Source organism: Hippocampus comes, unplaced genomic scaffold (genome assembly GCF_001891065.2).
Source record: "Hippocampus comes isolate QL1 unplaced genomic scaffold, H_comes_QL1_v1.1 scaffold41, whole genome shotgun sequence".
NCBI lineage: Eukaryota > Metazoa > Chordata > Actinopteri > Syngnathiformes > Syngnathidae > Hippocampus > Hippocampus comes.
In genome coordinates, this window is record NW_017805153.1 from 4,028,662 (window position 1) to 4,048,097 (window position 19,436).

General features: G+C 44.0%; 2 protein-coding genes across 4 annotated transcripts in view; both read right to left on the minus strand.

Annotated features, from left to right (window-relative positions):
* Nucleotides 1-977: 977 nt before the first annotated feature.
* On the minus strand, nucleotides 978-9,129 carry asb14b (ankyrin repeat and SOCS box containing 14b). 3 transcript variants are annotated; one of them, XM_019868607.1, is made up of 10 exons: nucleotides 8,629-9,129; nucleotides 8,021-8,145; nucleotides 7,848-7,900; nucleotides 5,064-5,195; nucleotides 4,498-4,974; nucleotides 4,167-4,335; nucleotides 3,823-4,093; nucleotides 3,559-3,696; nucleotides 1,709-1,862; nucleotides 978-1,626 (listed from the first exon to the last, which is right to left on the minus strand). In XM_019868607.1, the coding sequence occupies exons 2-10, from the start codon at nucleotides 8,143-8,145 to the stop codon at nucleotides 1,436-1,438; spliced, it is 1,710 nt and encodes a 569-aa protein (XP_019724166.1). In that variant the 5' UTR covers nucleotides 8,629-9,129; the 3' UTR covers nucleotides 978-1,435. The 3 variants fall into 3 exon arrangements, with proteins under 3 accessions (XP_019724166.1, XP_019724167.1, XP_019724165.1); XM_019868606.1 differs by having other exon boundaries at nucleotides 987-1,626; nucleotides 3,559-4,093; nucleotides 4,498-4,743; nucleotides 4,816-4,974; nucleotides 8,629-9,127; XM_019868608.1 differs by having other exon boundaries at nucleotides 979-1,626; nucleotides 3,559-4,093; nucleotides 8,629-8,707.
* A 1,314-nt stretch (nucleotides 9,130-10,443) lies between these two features.
* The window catches only part of LOC109515055 (dynein heavy chain 12, axonemal-like), a 28,699-nt gene continuing 19,706 nt past the window's right edge, over nucleotides 10,444-19,436 (minus strand). Inside the window, 29 exon segments of the mRNA XM_019868621.1 lie at nucleotides 10,444-10,804; nucleotides 10,890-11,954; nucleotides 12,116-12,183; nucleotides 12,292-12,383; nucleotides 12,504-12,641; nucleotides 12,715-12,919; nucleotides 12,992-13,095; nucleotides 13,227-13,415; nucleotides 13,503-13,736; nucleotides 13,810-13,947; nucleotides 14,030-14,170; nucleotides 14,247-14,500; nucleotides 14,578-14,839; nucleotides 14,957-15,140; nucleotides 15,235-15,375; nucleotides 15,651-15,823; nucleotides 15,914-16,106; nucleotides 16,188-16,380; nucleotides 16,471-16,685; nucleotides 16,822-16,967; nucleotides 17,051-17,198; nucleotides 17,279-17,520; nucleotides 17,605-17,745; nucleotides 17,829-17,918; nucleotides 18,051-18,182; nucleotides 18,263-18,439; nucleotides 18,525-18,605; nucleotides 18,864-19,026; nucleotides 19,090-19,223. Coding sequence (XP_019724180.1) covers nucleotides 11,764-11,954; nucleotides 12,116-12,183; nucleotides 12,292-12,383; nucleotides 12,504-12,641; nucleotides 12,715-12,919; nucleotides 12,992-13,095; nucleotides 13,227-13,415; nucleotides 13,503-13,736; nucleotides 13,810-13,947; nucleotides 14,030-14,170; nucleotides 14,247-14,500; nucleotides 14,578-14,839; nucleotides 14,957-15,140; nucleotides 15,235-15,375; nucleotides 15,651-15,823; nucleotides 15,914-16,106; nucleotides 16,188-16,380; nucleotides 16,471-16,685; nucleotides 16,822-16,967; nucleotides 17,051-17,198; nucleotides 17,279-17,520; nucleotides 17,605-17,745; nucleotides 17,829-17,918; nucleotides 18,051-18,182; nucleotides 18,263-18,439; nucleotides 18,525-18,605; nucleotides 18,864-19,026; nucleotides 19,090-19,223 — 4,569 coding nt within the window. The 3' untranslated portion in view covers nucleotides 10,444-10,804; nucleotides 10,890-11,763.

Below are 19,436 nucleotides of genomic sequence, written 5' to 3' on the forward strand. Positions count from 1 at the left end.
TGCAGAAGCTTCTCGGTTGACAAAGTACGTCTCCTTATTATAAGATTATTTCTTTCTGAGAATGAGCATTTGTCAACACAAAGTAGGAAGATTCCCTGGTGACAGACATGGTGTAGCAGCCTCGGCTGTGGGGGTCTTGGAGAGGATGGTCCACTTGCGGGATATTCGTTACAACTGCAATCACTCGTCAGCAAAATGTATGTGGACATCTCAACTTGTGCCAACATTTACTGATAAAAATAAAACATCACCCCAATATTTTGTATTTAATAGACTGAGGTATAATATCAGGTGAGCGACTGGCTCAGACATCAGTCAAAAGATTTTTACGCTAAGGGAGTATGGAAGATGTGCACAAATGGGAAAAGTGTTTCACAGTGCTGGGAGACGACGTTGAAAAAGATAAAAAAAAAGTATGTTTCTGTCTGTATTAGAAGTCCTTATATCGAAATATTCACCTTATTTATTGAATTGCCCTCGTATATATAATAACATCAACATGACAATAGTTTTGTTTTAAACTCTGATTTTAGGGTGACAGAGCTTTTGCATAGACCTGTTGCCATCTTCAGAGAGCAGAAGCACAAAAGGGTCGTCAGAGGTTGGACATTCCAAGGACTACTGTAAAAGGTTTATGGCTCCCCCTTTGGATGAAATCAGCTCTTTCTCGGGGCAGAAGACAAAGTTAATTGCATCGTGAGTTGACCATCTGGCTCTGAAAAACACACGGAGGGATGACTTTGCCCCCCTGTAGGCTTTTGGGGAGTTCAAACGACTAAGGTGTAAATGCATTTAGACTGTCTCTGGCCCAATCGCAGTGCGCAACTGAGGAGGGACATGTTACATTGAGGATGGCAAGTAAAGAGCCATTTGAACACATTTCATAAAGGAAACCACAAACCCTTTGGACATATAAAATGAAGAGCAATTTTATTTTCCTTTTTATTTCTGCTGTGGACACCTGTTGAACCGGATGGCCTGTTCAAAGTGATATGGTCATCGCATCTGCCATATTGGATGTGGCCATTGTAATAGCCCTAAAATCATCAAATGATATTCGGAAAAATTGAATTAGACTGACAGAATACATTCACAGACAATGGTTCAGTGTTAATCCAACATCTTGTGGTTGATGACAGCTCTCCAAGGACCAAGTGAATGAGGCATCTTCACAAATCGTTTCAATTTGCCACATCCATACAATATGTACTGTAAATGTTGTCAATGGTAATACTTGCCATTGGTTGTCGCAAAGGGTGCCATTCAAGACTATCGACTGTGAGCGGTCGTGCATCAAATATAAGGAGCAAAATACTGTAGGCACGATCTGTAGGGTAGTGATACAGTCATGGATCATATCCATTAAAGACTCTTTTAATCACATGGAGAATGACAATGTCATGCAACTTGGTACAATATAATGGAACTGAAGCGTTTATGACATGACTGAACACACTGTATCTGTACTGCCCCTGTGGTACACATCAAACTCCTTGTAACGTAGGTACTCTTTCAGCATGGGGGGAAGAGGGAGGTAAGTGATGAAAACAGGTGCTTTCAAACGTAGTCCATTAAGGTGCTCTCGAATCTTCAGCCGGCACAGGTGCTTTAAGCTTCGCGCATTTCCTGGGAAACAATCAAATCAAGAAGATCACTTGAGGTCAACAATGCCTATAAATGGCTCAGGAGGTAACAAGGAAGTGCAAACTTTGGATGTGGCAGATCTGTGGCCATTGCTTCTGCTCCTGTAAGACTTCCCTCAGTTTGGCGCAGAAGGAGACATGGTTGGTGTAGTCGAGCATGATTCGCACCACCTGAGCAGATAACTGCTTGAGCCAGGACACTGTTATCATCTCACAAAACTATGGGAAACAACAGGATATCAAGTCACGAACACTGAAACATCCTGAGAATGTATTTCCTCTACATCTGCAGTCCCCAACCGTTTTTTTTTTTTGCACCATGGACGCGTTTCATGGAAAGCAATTCAGTGGTGCCTTGAGATACAAGTTAAATTTATTCTGTGAGCAAGCGCATAATGCAAAACACTTTTGAAATAAGAATAATGGCACTACAATAAGCGCAGTACAATTAAGGTCGTTCGCTTGTCAGGGTTCGTTCACCAAAGGTTCAGTAGACAATCGGCCACAGTTTTAGAGTTTTTTTTTCTTGTCACAAGGAAATTTTGAACATGTTCAGAATCCCTAGCGAAAAGGAAAGTACAGGTGAATGTCTGGCGACCGTTTTCTTTGTACAGGATAAAGAATATATGACTGTCAGTATTTTCATATTATCTGTTTGTGTTGTTTGGGTTAAATATATTTACTGTTAAAAGGGCTGTAACACCACAATATAAATGCTATTTAGAGCTAGCATTAGTACACCAATGGAGTTCCCCATTATGTGTTAGCATTAGCAGTAAGCTAACAGACTAAAAGCTAAACTATGTGGTTGTTTTCAATACACAACACAATTCTATTTCTTTTGACTATAACCTTCAGCTACAAATGGCAATAACTAGTTTGACCCCAAGAGTGGTTCACTATTTGCCACACTACTGCTTGTTGCGAAGTCGACTGAGTTGCGTTCGATGCCACAATACAATGCTTGTATCTCAAGTTTGTGCTCGCAAGTCAAAGCAAAAAAAAAAAAAAAAATCAGCCGAACAAGAGGTCGTATCTCGAAAATCTCAAAAATCAAGTCACTACTTTCTTAGGGCACCACTGTAATTTATCATCCTAAAAACAATCGAAATGATTAATAATCCAACCCAACATAATGTTTATGCATTACGCTTGTAATTAGTGGAAGCTCTGTGCTTGTTTCTCTTGAGGGTAATGGGAGACAATGATGTGCAAATGTTTTACTCATGTCCAGTCTACTCCAATTGTATTCCAGTTGCTGTCATGGCAGAAAATCCATCTCCACAAAGATGGGATGTTGGACATGGACGTTATTTATTCTGTGCTTCTTTTTATGGCAGTTGTAAAGGCTTCCTCATTGCCTCATTTGCATGCTTGTCCATGCGGACGATAAACCCATATTTTAAGTCGGACTATTGATACAGATATTTTACACGTGACATTGCGCACATTCTGGACACGGAGTGACCACCATGCTGGAGGTCCCGATATTGTTTTGTTCCAGTGCTGGTTGATCCATCCATCCATTAATTTTCTTATCCACTCGATCCTCACAAGGGTCGCGGGGCATGCTGGAGCCCAACACAACCCGTCTTCGGGCAGTAGGCATGGGACACCCTGAACCGGTTTCTCGTTGATTTTGTTATAGTACAAAATATTTGTTTCTAACACGCGCCAACCTTTTGCCATAATTTCTTTTATACTTTTGTTTGGCATATCACATTTAAGTGCGCCTTTGGTTGATTAAAGACTACTGAACTGCCTATGAATTGTTACGTCTGCTTAATCAGTTCCACGTGTCGGCTGTAGCCAACTTTTACAGGCCCAGTACCAAATGTCCGGGCAGCAGACCGGAATTGGTCCGCTGCCCGGTGGTTGGGGACTGCTGCTTTCCACGATTTCTGACCCATCTCACCACCATATCTTTGATGACCGATGTTGTCCAGGGAGCCAAGTCATGGCAACTGTCACCATACGGGCAATCGAAGCATCGCTTTACGTCATAGCCGTGGTTCAAAATCATTCTCAGCATGACTTCATCTTTTAATGCATACTGCAGGGCAGAGGGAAAGTGGGTGGTGTTGACGCGAGAGTAGTAGTTTACATTTGCCCCAAACTTCAGCAAGGTATTGATGAGTTCATAGTTGCCCTGTCTCATTGCCACTTGTAAACAACTGACAGGGTCCTGGTTCATCATTGCCCCTGCCTCCAGCAACAGGCGAGTACACTGAAGATCATTGTTGGAGACAGCGAAAAAAAGGGCAGACTTGCGTTCATCATCATAGTTGCGTCGCATCCTCGGGTGTAACATTTGGTTTGGGTCAAAGTCAGCTTTGAGCAGCACCTCCAAGCAATGTGCATGCCCTCCAGCAGCCGCAGAGTGAAGAGGACTCATCCCGCTCTCTTTTATTGCACACAGTTTAGTCACTGGGATGAGACGCTGCAATGCCCTGTCAAAGAACAGGTGGGGTAAGAACAAAGCCGTGGGTACAACGAAAAAGGGAAGAGCACAATGTTTCTCACAGTATGTGACCGTGGTATGCCGCACAGTGAATTGGCAGGTGGCCACTGTATGAGGGCAAGTTAGCATCTGCTCCATGGTCCAACAGCAATGATATTACATCGGGGTTTCCTGATGTTGCTGCCTCAAACAAGATACTGCCAGACTCGGATTCACACTCAACATTTGCCCCTACAAAACAAACATTCCATTTGCGCTATGATTGAACAAAATATATGTTAATCAGTGTGGAAATGAAGAAAGAAAGACATTTTATAGCCACTGAAAACAGAGGCATTAAATACATTTAACATCTGCTCATATCCAATTCCGTTTACGCCAGCTCATCGCTACCTTTCAGTAACAAGTGCTCCGCCACATTTAGATGCCCATTTTGTGTAGCCAGAGCAAGTGGTGTTTTCTTCATTATGTCACACGCATTTGGGTTGGCACCGGACTCAAGCAGCAGATAGACAAAGTTCTCCAGGCCAAGGAAGGCAGCCTCATGCAGCGCTGTCCTGCTTAGCGGGCCTAGCTGATCCACTTGAGCATCGTAGTGGAGCAATAGTGTTGCCAGGTCGTACTGGTCATTTAGAATCGCTGAGAAATAAGGAGCAACAGAGACATCAAAATGAAGGAAAATACTCATTTTTATAGAAATACAGGAACTACCTGCCATTAATGGAGAATCTTGCTCATCGTCCTGGAGATTGGGGTTACAGCCATTTTGTAAAAGGAATGTGGAGTTGTGCCTACGGCCATAGACTACCGCTAAAAACAATGGTGTCTCCCCCTTGAATGTGCGACATTGGGCAGCCCCAAATGGTGAAGCTGAAACCCAAACAAGAGTTGACATCAGCACAACAGCTGTGTGTGGTCAAACATTAGTCATACATGACTAAAAGCGTAAATGACTATACCTGAAAAGATGATCTTGAGTATGTGTTTACTCTCCTGCACTGCAGCTGCGTGCAGAGGGATCCACCCATGCTCATTAACTTTGGACAGAGCCTCTGGTTGTTCCATTAGTCGTTTGACTGCACCCTCATCACCTGTAGGAAGACATTAATACATGAAGGCATGTATGTTTGAAGAAAGGGCATGAAAAGCATCCTCTGGCTTGGCACACAAGATTGATTATTACATGAAGTGTACAGAAAAAAAAATACCCCAAACTCTAGCGCAAATACTTATGGAACTAATAGAATCTCCGAAACATTGGAAATGCATCTGTAATAAGGTATCAAATAAGTCCAAGTCTTACTGGAGTTCCTTGTTTGCAGTGCATCAATCTTACTGCATAATCTGCGTAAAAATACAGTGGCTTTATTTTTTTAGATGCAAGGTGTGCTATCTTGAGTTTCTCCATTTTCTGGGATTCTTTGACATTCACGAGTCTCGAGAAAACTCCATGCGCCATAATTTACAGCCAGCCCCAGGCTGAGTCATGCCTCTTTGGTGGTTGCGCCATGGACGTATCTACAGTAATAACCTCTTGCGGTTGAAGCAAGAGGGCAGCCATCTTGTGTTGCCTCATTACTGTCAACTTATTGTTTTCGCTGAAAACATTGTTTTCAGTGCATTTTTTGAACACGAGGATCCCTATATGGAGTAACAAGAGCCTAACAGAGGGAGAACGTTTCTGGCTGCATCAACCATTCACAATATATTATCTCAGTATTATGACATACGCCACAAAAGGGACAACATCCGACTGCAACGGACAATTAGGACTGCAGAAAAAAAAAAAATCATTGGCACCGACCGGCCCACTCTTGAGGACACACCACAAGAACCAAGACAAGGGCACAGAAAATCCCCCTGGACCCCCCACACTCTGCCCACCACCTTTTCCAGCTCGGGCAAGCGCTACCAATCCTTGCGCACCAAATCCAGCAGACATTCTCAAACAACTTCTTCCCTTTAGCCCAGGGGTAGGGAACTCCGGTTCCTCGAGAGCCATAACCTGTCTGTTTTAGATCCCACCCTACTCCAACACACCTGATTCAAATCATCAGCTCATCAGCAAGCCCTGTAGAGGCCTGAAACAATCATGAACAGTTGAATCAGGTGTGTGGAGTAGGGAGGGATCTAAAACAGGCAGGATATGGCTCTCGAGGAACCGAAGTTCCCTACCCCTGCTTTAGCCGTTCGCTCCTTAAACAGTAACCCAAATCTATAGTGGCTTGTTGCAATTTTGCACCCCCCTGTGGGAACAGTATTACCACAATAATCATTGTAGCCCCAGCTATGCACTTGAACAATTGTCACTGATGTATATTCTGCTTCTGCTTTCTCTTGCTTGGCACCAGAGACTTCAAAGCGCCCAAGGACTTTCTGTACAATTGCACACTTGAGTTGTTCTACAAATACTGCTACTGGTCACTTTAAAATGGTGCAACGATTCTACCACTGATCACTTTAGCTCAGCATGATACTTTGCACATTGCCTCACAGCAGTCTGGGGTGGTACAAGTGCACGACGGCACCCTTACATTATGCAGATTCTTTCGATAATTATTTGTCATGTCCTTGTTTATCGTACTTGCTTGTTATTGATAATACGAATGTAACCTGTACTACCGGAGACAAATTCCTTGTGTTTTATACACACTTTGCCAATAGAGATGATTCAGATTCTGTGAATTGTGCCTTACAAAAGTAAGGTTTACATTTCACTGCGATTTTTTTCCTTTTTGGACTTTGTTGTTGTTGCTGTTATTTCATTGTTCATTCTTCTGATACCATGATGCAGATGAATATGAATTTTATATGAATTTATCATATCAATGATAAATTCTGATATGAATTTATCATTTCATTCTTACCAATAAAATTTACATTTAGAGCTTCTCCCAGACTTAGTGGTTACAACCGTATGCCACACGGTTGCTTTTTCGCTGGAGAGACAGAAAATAACGCCAAAACTCAATAGAGAAATCAATGTACTGTATTCAAGTTATACACGCTGAAAGTGTGGCATCGTAAAGTGACCGCCGGTGGCTTCACTTCTTGCTACGAGTAAGGCGTGCTCGTTAGTCCAGTGTTATATGTGGGTATCTGTGTTGCGCCCAAAAGCCCAATTTTACACACGATGCTTATGTCGAAAGTCAGGACCAGAGAATGCGCACAGATGCAGGGTGAGCAACATACATGTAAAAAAGCATATCCATAAGGTACATTCATAAGCTGCATTTCTCCAGGCACTTCTAATTTCCATTCCTTTGGATGTCATCTACTGCCCTCCCAAGAAGGCGCATGAATCAATGTCGGCAAATTCGCTGTCAGATAGTGCAGCAGCGCAAAGACAATCGCAGAGAAGAGGGCAGAGGTGTGTACATTTTGAAAATTGTCATGGCCATAGTTTAATAAACTCGTGTTGCTTATCGGGACCTCACAGTAAATTTACATGTTCCGGTGTTTACTGTGCAACCCAAAAACGTAGCTCCTGTCAACATCTAAGACCTCCAACATAACATTAAAATATTTCCCCAAGTTGATGCAACATTCGCCGGAGTGACAAGTCCTCATGATTCAACAAACCAAAACAAATCACACAAAAACAATAAAATATGCTAAATAGTTTTTAGTTTTATGGCACTGCATTCTTAATATTTTGTTGGCCAATTTTTGGAGGCAATTTGCATGGATGATGGAGAATGTCTTGAAGACACTGGAACGTGCAAGAGTTAACAGCATCTTACCCTCCGCAATCGCTTTGAATATATCATCAGGGTCTTCGGTAACTTTCAGATGACTACAGTAAGAAAATAAGTGGTGAAGCAAGAAATAATAACTAGTGACGTAAACATTGCATCAACAAAGTGGTGAAGCAAGAAATAATAACCAGTGACATAAACATTGCATCAACAATCACCTTGGATTCAGTCCCTTGAGCTTTCTGTATTCAATGAGACTTTCCTCTATGATAGATTGGGTTGTTTCATCTTGATCCGAGTCATCTTCAGATTGAAAAATGGCTTCTTTTGCTTCCGTGTTCATCTGTTTGCCAAGGAAGAGTCAGTGTTTGATTGGTTATGTGAAGATACAACCTTCAGATGCACACATCCCATCACCAAACAGGGGGTGACTGAACTGCACTGCCAAACAGGGTATTGCCACACTCATTGTTCAGTTGTTGCAATAGACGTCAATGTCCATGGCATATCACCAAAATAATAAACAATAAAGAAAAGTGGGTCAAATTCACAGATGTTCCATTTCCTAAATTCAGCATGAGTTAACTTTTGCCTCAAGCCACTTGATAGCAGAATTTATATAAACAAGGAAGCATGCATCTCCAAGGTAAATTCATGCATAACATTGCAACTGATTACTGTTTAAAAAAATGCCCTTTTACAAGCAAGGGTAAATGTGGACACATTAAAAAAAGAATCTACTAATTAAACTGGCAACATTAACATTCCATGGCCAATAGCGATAACAATCGTATTGTTTTATAGATGTTTATATTGTGGTGTTTACCTTAAGTCGAATGGCTGTGCTCCTTCTGGGACTTGAACAACAGTGGAGTTGGACACCCTTGCATTCATGCGCTACAGCTATTTATAGCTCTTCAACTATAAATAAGATTGTGGTGACTACCATGCAGATTACACCAACTGTAGTTTTGATCCATAGCTGAGGTCATAGCTCGGATCAATTGGTGCAATTTTAACCAACCACCAGAATTCCAGGGATTATTACTTTAGTCAGTGCGCTAAGGTGTTTGAGGTCATGTACTCATCACGGCCAACACACAGTCTATTGAACTAGATGAAAAGACAAAGTTGCCTAAACGGAGACTAACTTCAGAGATCCCCGTGTGCCTGCAGCTCACGTGATCTGACAAGAGAGCAATGTGTTCTGAATGAATTACTCTCCCTACGCTTGCTGAAAATTACAAAAAAAAAAAAAACCTGAGCACATACTGTAGTGCTTGCAACTCATAACACTCACATTATAATACAATTCACCTTTCAACTTTGAAATTGAAGTAAATACCATTAAACCCTCTTAAAAAACACTATTTAAAAAAAATTAAACATTTTTTAAACCATGAAAAATAAGATAAGAAAACCTTTATTTGTCCCTCATTGGGGAAATTTGCAATCTACAGCAGCAAAATTGAAGTGGGGGTAGAAAAGAAAAACAAAGTATTGCATGCACAAAATAAATGTTTCTAAAAAAAATGAACTGTACACAGTACAGAATGCAATATAAAATATAAAATATAGATATAAAGTATATGCAACTGTATGTATGCTGCGTAAGGTGGCTGTGCTATTTACAATGTATGGATGGGGTGAGTCCAGGTTTTGTATGTGTTTATTGAGCAGCCTAACAGCAGTCGGTAGGAATGAGCGGCGGTATCGCTCCTCCTTGCAGCGCGGGTGTAACAGTCTGGCTGAACGAGCTACCCAGTGCTGTCAGGGTGGGCTGGAGGGGGTGGGAGGGACTTTCCATCAGAGCTTTTAGTTTAGCTAGCATCCTCCTGCTGCCCACCTCCTCCAAAGTGTCCAGGGAGCAGCCCAGGACAGAATTGGCCCTCCCGACCAGTCGCTCCAGTCTCTCTCTGTCCCGGGCCGAGATGCTGGCTGACCAGCAGACAATGCCATAATGGATGGCCGAAGCCACCACCGAGTTGTAGAAGGTCTTAAGGAGTGACCCCTGAACTCCAAAAGACCTTAGTTTCCTGAGTAGCAAGAGGCGGCTCTGTCCCTTCCTGATCAGGGCGTCTGTGTTGGTAGACCAGTTTATTGTTTAGAAGAACACCCAGGTACTTGTAAGAGGTCACCCTCTCTATGTCCGTACCCTGGATGTTCATCGGTGCAGGTGAGGACTGTTTCCTGCAGAAATCCACCACCAACTCCTTAGTTTTCCCAGAGTTGATCTGGAGGTGATTCTGCTGGCACCAGTCCACGAAGTCCCCCGTCAGTCTATTGTACTCCCGATCATCTCCCTCTGTAATGAGGCCGACAATCGCAGAGTCGTCAGAGAACTTCGGGTGGGGGGTCTTGGGCACTGGGACCAGGCATGAAGTTTTCCAGGAACTCTGCCCAGCTTCAGGCTCAGGCTGAACATGTGCTGGACAATGTCACACAGCTGGTCGGAGCAGGTCCTCAGGAGACGGGAACTGTTGTCTGGACCTGCTGCTTTCCTCACCTTCATCCTCCTCAGTTGGTTCCTCACCGGCGCTGTTGTAACAGACAGGCAGGAACCAGGAGACAGACTGGGGGTTGGGGGTGTAGTGTCGGTTGAGAGGGCAGTTGTTTGTTGTTGGAAGCTGGTCATGGGGGGGTGGGGGGGGGGGTCCACAGTCAGAGTGCGTGCAACTGCAGGGGGGGCTGGGGGGGGGGGGGAGGGACAGACGTCTGGTCAAACCAGTTGAAAAAACGGTTTAGATCATCTGCCCAATCCTTGTCCCTCAGTCTCTGTCTTGGCCTGAGATGGTTTTCAGGCCCCTCCAGACACTAGAAACATTACTGGCCTGTAGCTGGTCCTCAATTTTCATTCTGTAGGTCTTTATCCCCTCTCTGATCCTTCTCCTCGGCTGGATCTGCACGGTCTTCAGCTCCTGTTTTTCAGGAGGGCCTTTATTTCAGGAGTAATCCATGGTTTGTTGTTGGAAAAACACTGCAGTCCTCATGGGTACGGTGTTCTGCTCACAAAAGTTAATGTAGTCCATGATGGTGTAGATGAGTGAATCAATGTCCTCCCCATGAACCTCACTGAACAGCTTCCACCTGGTTGAGTCGAAGCAGTCCCGCAGAGCCTCTTTAGCCTCCATGGACCATCTTCTGACCATGCGGGTCACAGCTGGCTGCCTGTGCACAAGGGGTTTGTACACAGGCTGAAGATAAACCATGTTGTGGTCTGCTCTTCCAAGAGGGGGGAGGGGATTGGGTGTACAGTATATGCCTCCTTGGTGTTGGCATAAAACAAGTCCAAAATGTTATTGTCTCTGGTGGTACAGGTTACATACTGAGTGAAGGTTGGGAGGGAGGACGACAGAGAGACATGGTTGAAGTCCCTAGAGATGATCAGCAGGGCGTTGGGGGACTGTTTGCAGCCTGTTCACGACAGTCATCAGGGCATCACACGCTGCATCACCATTAGCCGATGGGGGAACGTACACCGTCACAGCTATGACGTGTGAAAATTCCCATGGGAGAAAGTACGGCCTGAGGCTAATGGCTAGCAGCTCAATGCGAGCACTCTGTAGTATTGCATGTCATTTAAAAAAACATGCAATTAAACTAAAAAAATAGAATGTAAAGAATTAAATAGTGTGCTCATCATGATATTTCTATCCACCATTCGAGTGTGTACCCCTTGGCCACCATGGGGAAGTCAAACACAGACATCATAAACATACGATGACCACGGTCATAGCAAGCCACAGTAACATTAGTACTGTATTTCTTGCAAAGGATAAAGAATCTATTCCTTATGAGTATTGTTACATTGTCTGTCTGCATGTGTTGCTACACTGTAAGTGGAAAAATATATGTTGCGAATCAACCCCTACATGAAACCAAAACCAAATTACATGCACATACTTTGTCTTGTCTTTTTGATATGAAAAAAACAAATAATCCAAATTGGCCTGTGACACTCTCAGTCATCAAGCTGACAGAGTAGCGCCACACCACGCTTTATCCAGTGTTGAGGGCGCTTGACGGTGGGCAACAACATTGGGATGACAAAATTGGTGGAGTGTCCCGTTGTAGAGAGTGTGCCCCTCCTCTCGCTGGTCTTGTAGAGAGGAGAAAGGTAGCGACTGTCAGACTCATCCGGGATGTCTCTTGCTGCATGGAAGAGAAAGAGAAGCAAATAAATAATGTCTACATGGAGACAAATTAACAATCATAGAGAGACAGAGTGAGAAAAAGAAAGGATTAAGTTGAGATCATGACAACATTCGTAGTCGTGATGCCAGTGCACACAATGCATCCAAATGCATACTTACTCGGTTTTATCCAGATAATGGGCACCGTGTCAAATAGGATTTTGGGATATTGCTCCACTAAAACTCCACTGAAGATAGAAATAAAAAAAAGATTATATATGCTGCTTTTCAGGTGGTCATCTTGCACTTCAAATAATGATCATTGTTGTCAAAGATACTTCTGCAGTCCCCACTACCTTTCTTTGTCCCATCGAGCACCATCAAGAAACAATCCATAAATGTAGACACCATCTTCCGGAGGCGTGTCTGATTGATCAAGTGGTAGAACCTGAAGGATCAAATCCCAAAATCGCACATAAAATGACTGAACGATGTCTGCAATGAGCATTTACGATCATGACTGACTATTAGGTTGTGTTGAAGAAAGAAAAAAAAAGTGTGTGTTGACCTCAAAGTCAAAGCCCAACAGGTCAATTGGAACATTGTATTTCCTGGCATAGTTCTGCGTAGCTCCCGTAAGGAAGGCCTGGGTGAAGAAAAATCCAGACAGCCAGAACACACTGGGCTTACCAGTGTTGAACCAGTCCTATGAGCACAGACGATTCATGTGAAAACCGAATTGGACAGGACATCCTCATGTCGAGAAAAATGTGACTCACCTGCAAAAACTTGAGCCTTGCGAGAAAGTCATTAATGTAGCTGCCCAGGGGCTTGAGGCTCGGGTACGAGCGTTTGGCCCACTGCTCTGGTACCTTGCCCACTCCCAAACTATTTGCAATTCCCTCCAGCTCTGCGTCCATCACCACTAAACCCTTAAGGGCCTTGAGCAGGTTCTGAAGGCTCACACGGATGGTACTACAAAGCCTGCAAAGGAAAAACAGGTCAAACGAGGTGGTTTACTTGACATCAAATTCGATACAAAATGTTTGCCCATACGTGTTGTAGCGCTCCATTTCTTGGACGAGCACGGTGTTCATACTCTCCTTGTAGAGCACTGGATACTTCGAGAGAGAGACTTCTATGTCAAAATTATTTGGAATCTGATGGGATTAAATGAACGCTAATATTACTTGTAAAACACATGATATACATTGAAAAAACAGTGCAATATTATTCAATCAGATGACCACTCTTGGAGATGGAAAATGTGAAAAGATATAGTCCATGGTACCTTAGTGAGGATGTCATTGGCTATGTCATAGAGCGCATTGTCAGTCCCAGAGCTACCTCCTCCCTTCGAGCCCCGCCCCTGGGTGAGAAGCAGCGAATCAAACAACAGCTTGGTCTGCTGCAGGTCCTTCGAAATGTCCACATTTTCGTGCATCCCAAATATTTCTGGGTGCTGGCTGACTGGAAGCTCCTGGTACGGCGCAAAGGTATGGTTACGCTTTGAAAGTCTTGCAAGGCAACTCACGACGACATCATGAAGGATGGCGTGATGCCTTACCTTGATAAATCGCAGGTAGTCATCATAGGAAGACTTAGGGGGGGTAACATAGTCACCGCTTGGTGAGAAGGGAAAAGAAGGTTTCTCCACAACATCCCTGTTGTAGAAGTCAGCCAACATGGTGTTCAGGAGGCGCCGATCCCAGTTGTCGGTGACGCGGCCTCCGTAGTTGCACTCCCCAGTCAGGTAAGTTATGGCCTCGAAGGGCACCTCATCGTATTGATTGATGAACAACTACAGAAGAAGAAAGAGGACAAGCCTTAGGATGCACGTGACAGGAGCAATTTGGGGAGTAACAAATGATGACCTGGAGCTGTCGGATGCTGATGTGAAGGTCAGTCTCATTGAAGCCGTAAGGAATGTTCCAGCCAAGTGGGCCAAACTTCCTTCGCTCCTGAACAAGCGCGTGGAAGAAGCACAGGCCATACAGGAGCTTTTCCCAGACCTAAAAGCCGACGCATTCGAACCGGTGTAAGAAAAGAAGCCGTATGCGTGGACTTACAATTGAATCGGCACCTCGAACTCACCAGTTCTTTATTCATGCAATTATTGAAGAAGTTTTGGTCACAAACAGGATCTGACATGTAGGATTGCAGGATGTTTAGTCGCAGTCCTGTCGGGGGCTCGTTTGTCATTTTTACTCCATTCTGAAGAAGAGTCACTGGAAACTGGTTTCACAGAGGCGGCGGCTTCAGGGCCCGAACCAGACAAATCCAAACTGCTGCACATCAGCTTGCACTTTACCTTGGGCGAAGGGTAGCTTGTGAGCCAGAGCCGGAAGTCTTCGTGGCATGTTGCAGGACTAAAGTCCTCGCAGATCTTCTCCAGGGTGGACATCCAAGACACAGCCAGATGACAATTCTGCAAACACACCCATGTCCCATTCTGCATGGCTGTGGAGATCATTTTGGAAGCGATGGGTCCTTGGCCCTGCCCCAGAGAAATGGACTGGAAATTGTTGCCACCCATGTCCTTGTCAGTTGCAAACTTCAGTAAGCCTGTGAAGCGTGAATGTGTCATGAAGCTTTGAGCGGCAGTGCTACAGGAAGTTTGAGAAGTAAACTGCAGAACCTACTCGCCATGGGATCAGCGCCGGGAGAAAGCACAAACACCAGCGGGATGGTGGCGTTCGAGTCCATGTAGCTCTTGCTGAGGTCAAAGGGAGGGGGCTGAACAAAATTTTTCCCCAGCTTCGTGATCACATATTTGTTCACAGCTGGCACAATCTTGTCAGGCCTGAGGCAGCGGACAATGATCATCTTCTGCAAATCGCTGAGTTTATCGTCCCAGGGTGAGGGCAAAGGAACGTTGCTCGGATCTTTGCTTTCAAAGACAGGCTTGAAAAGTCCAGGGCCTGCAATGAAAGCGTCTATGCGGAGGAAACACAATGAAGGTGGCGCCATTTTTAAAAAGGTTGAGTCATTGTCTCACTTTATTGAATCGAGAACAATGACATAAAACTTTGAATCATTTTCTCACTTGACTCCTTTCAAGCCTGGAAGCTCATTGGCTCGACATATCTCATCCCAGCTCTTTTCTTGCAGCCAGCTAGGATCAGGATTGGCAAGGGTGTTCTGCAGGCCCACGCCTCCCGTCATCAAGAAGATCAAGTCGGAGTACTCAATCTCACCCTTTGACCTGATGGAAACGTCAGAATCTGTTTTATTTACAGCAGGCAAAGGAGTGATCCAGATGAGTCAATTCTCATGCCTAAATGGTTTGTGACACTCACAGAAGCAGATTGCAGCAGAGGATGAAGGAGAAGAGAAGTTTATCCTTCTCAAACAGCGAGCGACAGACATTGCAAAACAAGTTGTAGGTGAAGTGATCGATCAGGTACATGACCCTCTTTTCCAGGATTTTGGACTTTTTACTAAATAAAAATAAGAGGCTTCTTAGTGAAGTGCACTTCAGGTGCGGAAAAACGACAAATGGTGTCTTCGACTCTGCATAATTTCAAAGGTATCCACTTCGCAACTTCATGTTAATGTTCAAGACTGCACAATCAGATCTACCACCAGAAGTAGCATGCAAGCGTTGGAAATTTGCGCAATAGGTTACAATAATAACAATTATTATAAAAGTCTCATCCTGTAAATGTAATCCCACGACACTCATTTCAGAGAAACACTGGGGTGCGTCACTCACCTGTCTTGGATAGAGTTTATATAGAGGTTGACAAACCAGCTGAGCGAGTACTGATACATTGGGTCAATGTTGGTCAGGTCAGCAATGGTGAAGAACAGCACAGACGAGTGCTTGGCAATAGCTCTGTAACACTCTCGAGACTCGGCTATCATGATCTCAGTCTCCTCTGCAATCTGGAGAATTCGTTGAGACATTGCAGTCAGAGAAAAAAAAAATCCATCGCATCAGCCGCACAGATCGCTTATGTTGAGCAAAGTACATGCCTTTTGTTTCTTGGTAATTTCATTGGACATGATCTTTGCAGAGTCGAGGACCTGAATGGCACTCTCATCCTCCAAAATATTTCCCTCCGAAGACGAAAGAGTCTCAAGGATCTTGTCCTCGGTTTCCTTCAATTGCCTGTTATTCGCAGCCGACTGTAAGATGAGTGCGTTTCTCTCTTCCTCAAGCTCTGGCCTGCAAAGCAGATGAAGCCAAAGATAGCTTGAATGAAGAGACCCAAGAATTTGAGCGGAGGCTCAGTGAAATGTGAAGTGCCTCTCTTTGGCGACCACAATCCCCAGCAGCTGGTCCTCGAGGCCCTCTGGGGTGATCATGAAATTGAGCAAAGACACCTTGGTGGCCAGTTCTGGTAGATAATGCGGGTTCCTCAGCTTTGTGGTGATGTAGAAACGGAATTCGGGGGAGTACTCAATCACACTCTCCCCCAGTTTTATACATTCCACACCACCTAGGCGAAACAAGCATGACAGCAATTCACGTTTTTACACCCTTTTCAATCTCAAGTGACCTTTTTGCGGCCCTGTCACAATTTTGTCACCTTGTTTGAAGGTTTGTTTGAGGAGAAGAGGTTCCAGGGAGGGGTCCAACTCTTCTCCTACATTTTCGAGCAGCAAGGGGCTTCCAAACTGGATACAGTTTTCCAAAGTTCTCATGTAATCATCATCCGTTAATTTGATGATGTTCAACTTGTTGTCTTTCTCCGAATTCTTCACCCACTTGTTGGCCTGACCCTGAGGGTCAATCATCAGAGGCCTGCAAGAGCAGGAATATATGAGCGCGGTCCTGAGCCTGACTGATGAAATGTTTCACTGCGCCACAATGGCAGAGAGACGACATTCGTACTCTTCTTCCAGAGCGGCTTTGCAATAAACTGCATAAAGCTTCTCACCATCGCCGTGAATTACTGGTAATGACACCATTGTCGATCGAGAAGGAGTCGGTGGGAAGGCCGGCGATATTCCACGCCCTAATCTTAATGGGATCTCCCAGGGTCTTGCTGAGAGAGAAGTCATCTGACGATGGAATACTCTTAGACTAGAGAAATGAAACGATGAGGACAACAATCATACATGTCACAGCTGACAGGGAAAGACCTTGTGTGTCAATAAAGGATTTACTTGACACAATTTAATCCATTGGCCGGTGCAGTCCTGTCTGAAGCTGGCGGTGAAAGCACCCAGGTAGGCCATGACACCAGCAGAGATAAGGACATCCCCGGTAAGGTTGTCGTATGTGTTCTGTAGATCTTCGGCAGCCTTGGACCATCTGAAGAAAACCATGTTTACTTTGCGCTGCGCTGCCATTGTTGTAGTTCTTATAAAAAGAAATGCTGGGCCATTCGTCACCTTGTTTTCTCCCCACCGAGCCCACCAATGAGTTTTTCAGCTCTCTCCAACTTCTGTTGACACAAATCCCTCTGGGCTTCTAGCTTGGCTTTCTCCTCTGTCTTCTCCTGAGATATTCTTTGCAGGTCAGCTAAACGGTCCATAACCTCCTTGAGTTGGGCTCGCTTCTCTGATAGTGTGGCCATGGCAGCGGCCAGGGTCGCCTGAGCCTCTGCTTGTTTGGCCTTTTTGGGAGCCACGATCTAAAAGCACAGAAGTGAGTACACCTGGAGGTAAAAATGGATTTCATTTTGAAGATCAAAAGAGAAACGAAAGGGAATTCACACCTTCACCACCCTGTCATAGGACTCCATTGCCTTGATCCACTTGCAAAGGCCCTCTGCTGCGGAGGAGGCTTTTGCCACCTTAGCAGGGCTGAAGTCAGGATTCGTCATGTAGGTAGCACGGATTTTTTGCATTGATTCCTCCTGTAATAAAGAGAGGGGAAAGAAAAATTCAAGTTTTCTTTTTTAGGCATTGATTTTTTATGATTTTCAGTAGAGACACTCACAGGAATATTGTCTTTATCGTATTCTTTCAGATCCTTCAAAAAGTTCATGTCACCTAATAGTTTTTTACTTGGGCCCCAGTAGTCCAAAACCTAGGAAATTATGAAAAAGTAAAGGTAAAACAAATGTCATGGTTTCTCACCAATGTTACTTTTGCCATGAAAATGCTGTTTTTCTTTTCTGTTTTTTTTTCCAATGAATGATTTTTTTTTAAAGGGATAGACCTTTTTCCCAGACCCAGCAGGATCTGCCACTTTATCCGGAGGCAGTCCTTTCATTACACACACAGCTGACATCACCAGTTTTACTCCATCGGGAGGGTTTTTCATGGATTTTACTACAGTAATGTCAGCAGGCTGAAATCAAGAAGGTAAGTGAACATCAACGGAAAGGTCACATCCAAGGCTAACGTTGGCTTAATTCGGAGCATTCTCACCTTTAAGGTATTCAAAGCTGCAGTTGCTTCCTCCAGGGCAGGAATGGCCTCTGCCAATTCACTATCACACTCATCCTTCAGAGCTTGAGCCTCAGCAGCTTGAATAGCTGTGGCCTCCTCTTCAATGCTCACAAGTTTACTTGTTGCTTCCACTTCCACAGATTCCACTGCAATCACCTATGGATCATTCCAGTACACTTTGCATTTTTTTCTTCCAGATTATAACATGTAATTTTGATTTGTTGCTGCTCGGTGTCACTACCTTCATCATTTTTTCATTTTCTATCTGTGCTTGTTCCAGCTTGGGCTGCAACTCAACCAATTCCAGTTTCATTTCACCCACCTTGACAAGCATCGAGTGAAAGGGGACATATCAGAGGAAACCGACAATTTAATCGTTGACTCTTGTGAGTGACTTCCCATCCATCAGAAATAAAACTAAACAAGTCACTTTTGTTATTTATTTCTGAAAAAATATCTTTGAACAAGTCACAGTGAATTGCAATGTCATTAATTTAAAAAAAAAAAAAAAAAAATCCATTACATATCTCCAATGGAGAAAAATACCAGTAATCTCATCAAATTGTGACAAACTGGATACCTGAGATTCGGCAAAGGCTAGTTTTTCCAGACCATTGGTGTATCTCCTCTTTGCCTTCATGACAGCATCTCTTTTCTTTGTGAGGAGCTGACTGAAAGCTGCCATGAGCTCCAAATAGGATGTGGGTGTAACATAATTATGACGACCGAGCTCAGTGAGGAATCTGCAAAGAAAACAAAAGCTCATATATGTAACCTTACTTTGAATTATGTTTAGTGTGTCACACCTCACTGAAAGTTGACTGGCAGACGTGTGAAATGTTTTGCAGATGGGTATGACCTCCTTCCTCTCATTGTCTTTCATCTCCAGCGGCTGCAGAAAAGAGTTGGCCACCCGCTCAAGGGCCTCCTCTGGCCAAGGCTGTTTTGGGTGCAGATAAATATGTTAAAAAAAGTTTTCAATTCAAAGATGAGACCCCATATATCCACAACCAGGAAAAAGGGCCATGTACCAACTCATATAGATTATTTTTTATGTTTCTCACACACACACACACACACACACACACACACACACACACACACACACACACACACACACACACACACACACACACATATTAGAAAAAAAGAC

Excerpts from the sequence above, each read along its gene's own strand:
- asb14b (XM_019868608.1), bottom strand. The coding sequence starts at position 8,145 with ATGAACACGGAAGCAAAAGAAGCCATTTTTCAATCTGAAGATGACTCG. Across the intron at positions 5,196-7,847 it reads ATTCAAAGCGATTGCGGAGG|GTGATGAGGGTGCAGTCAAA; the intron begins GTAAGATGCTGT and ends GTCTTCCTACAG. Across the intron at positions 1,863-3,558 it reads CGGTCATCAAAGATATGGTG|TTTTGTGAGATGATAACAGT; the intron begins GTGAGATGGGTC and ends TGTTTCCCATAG.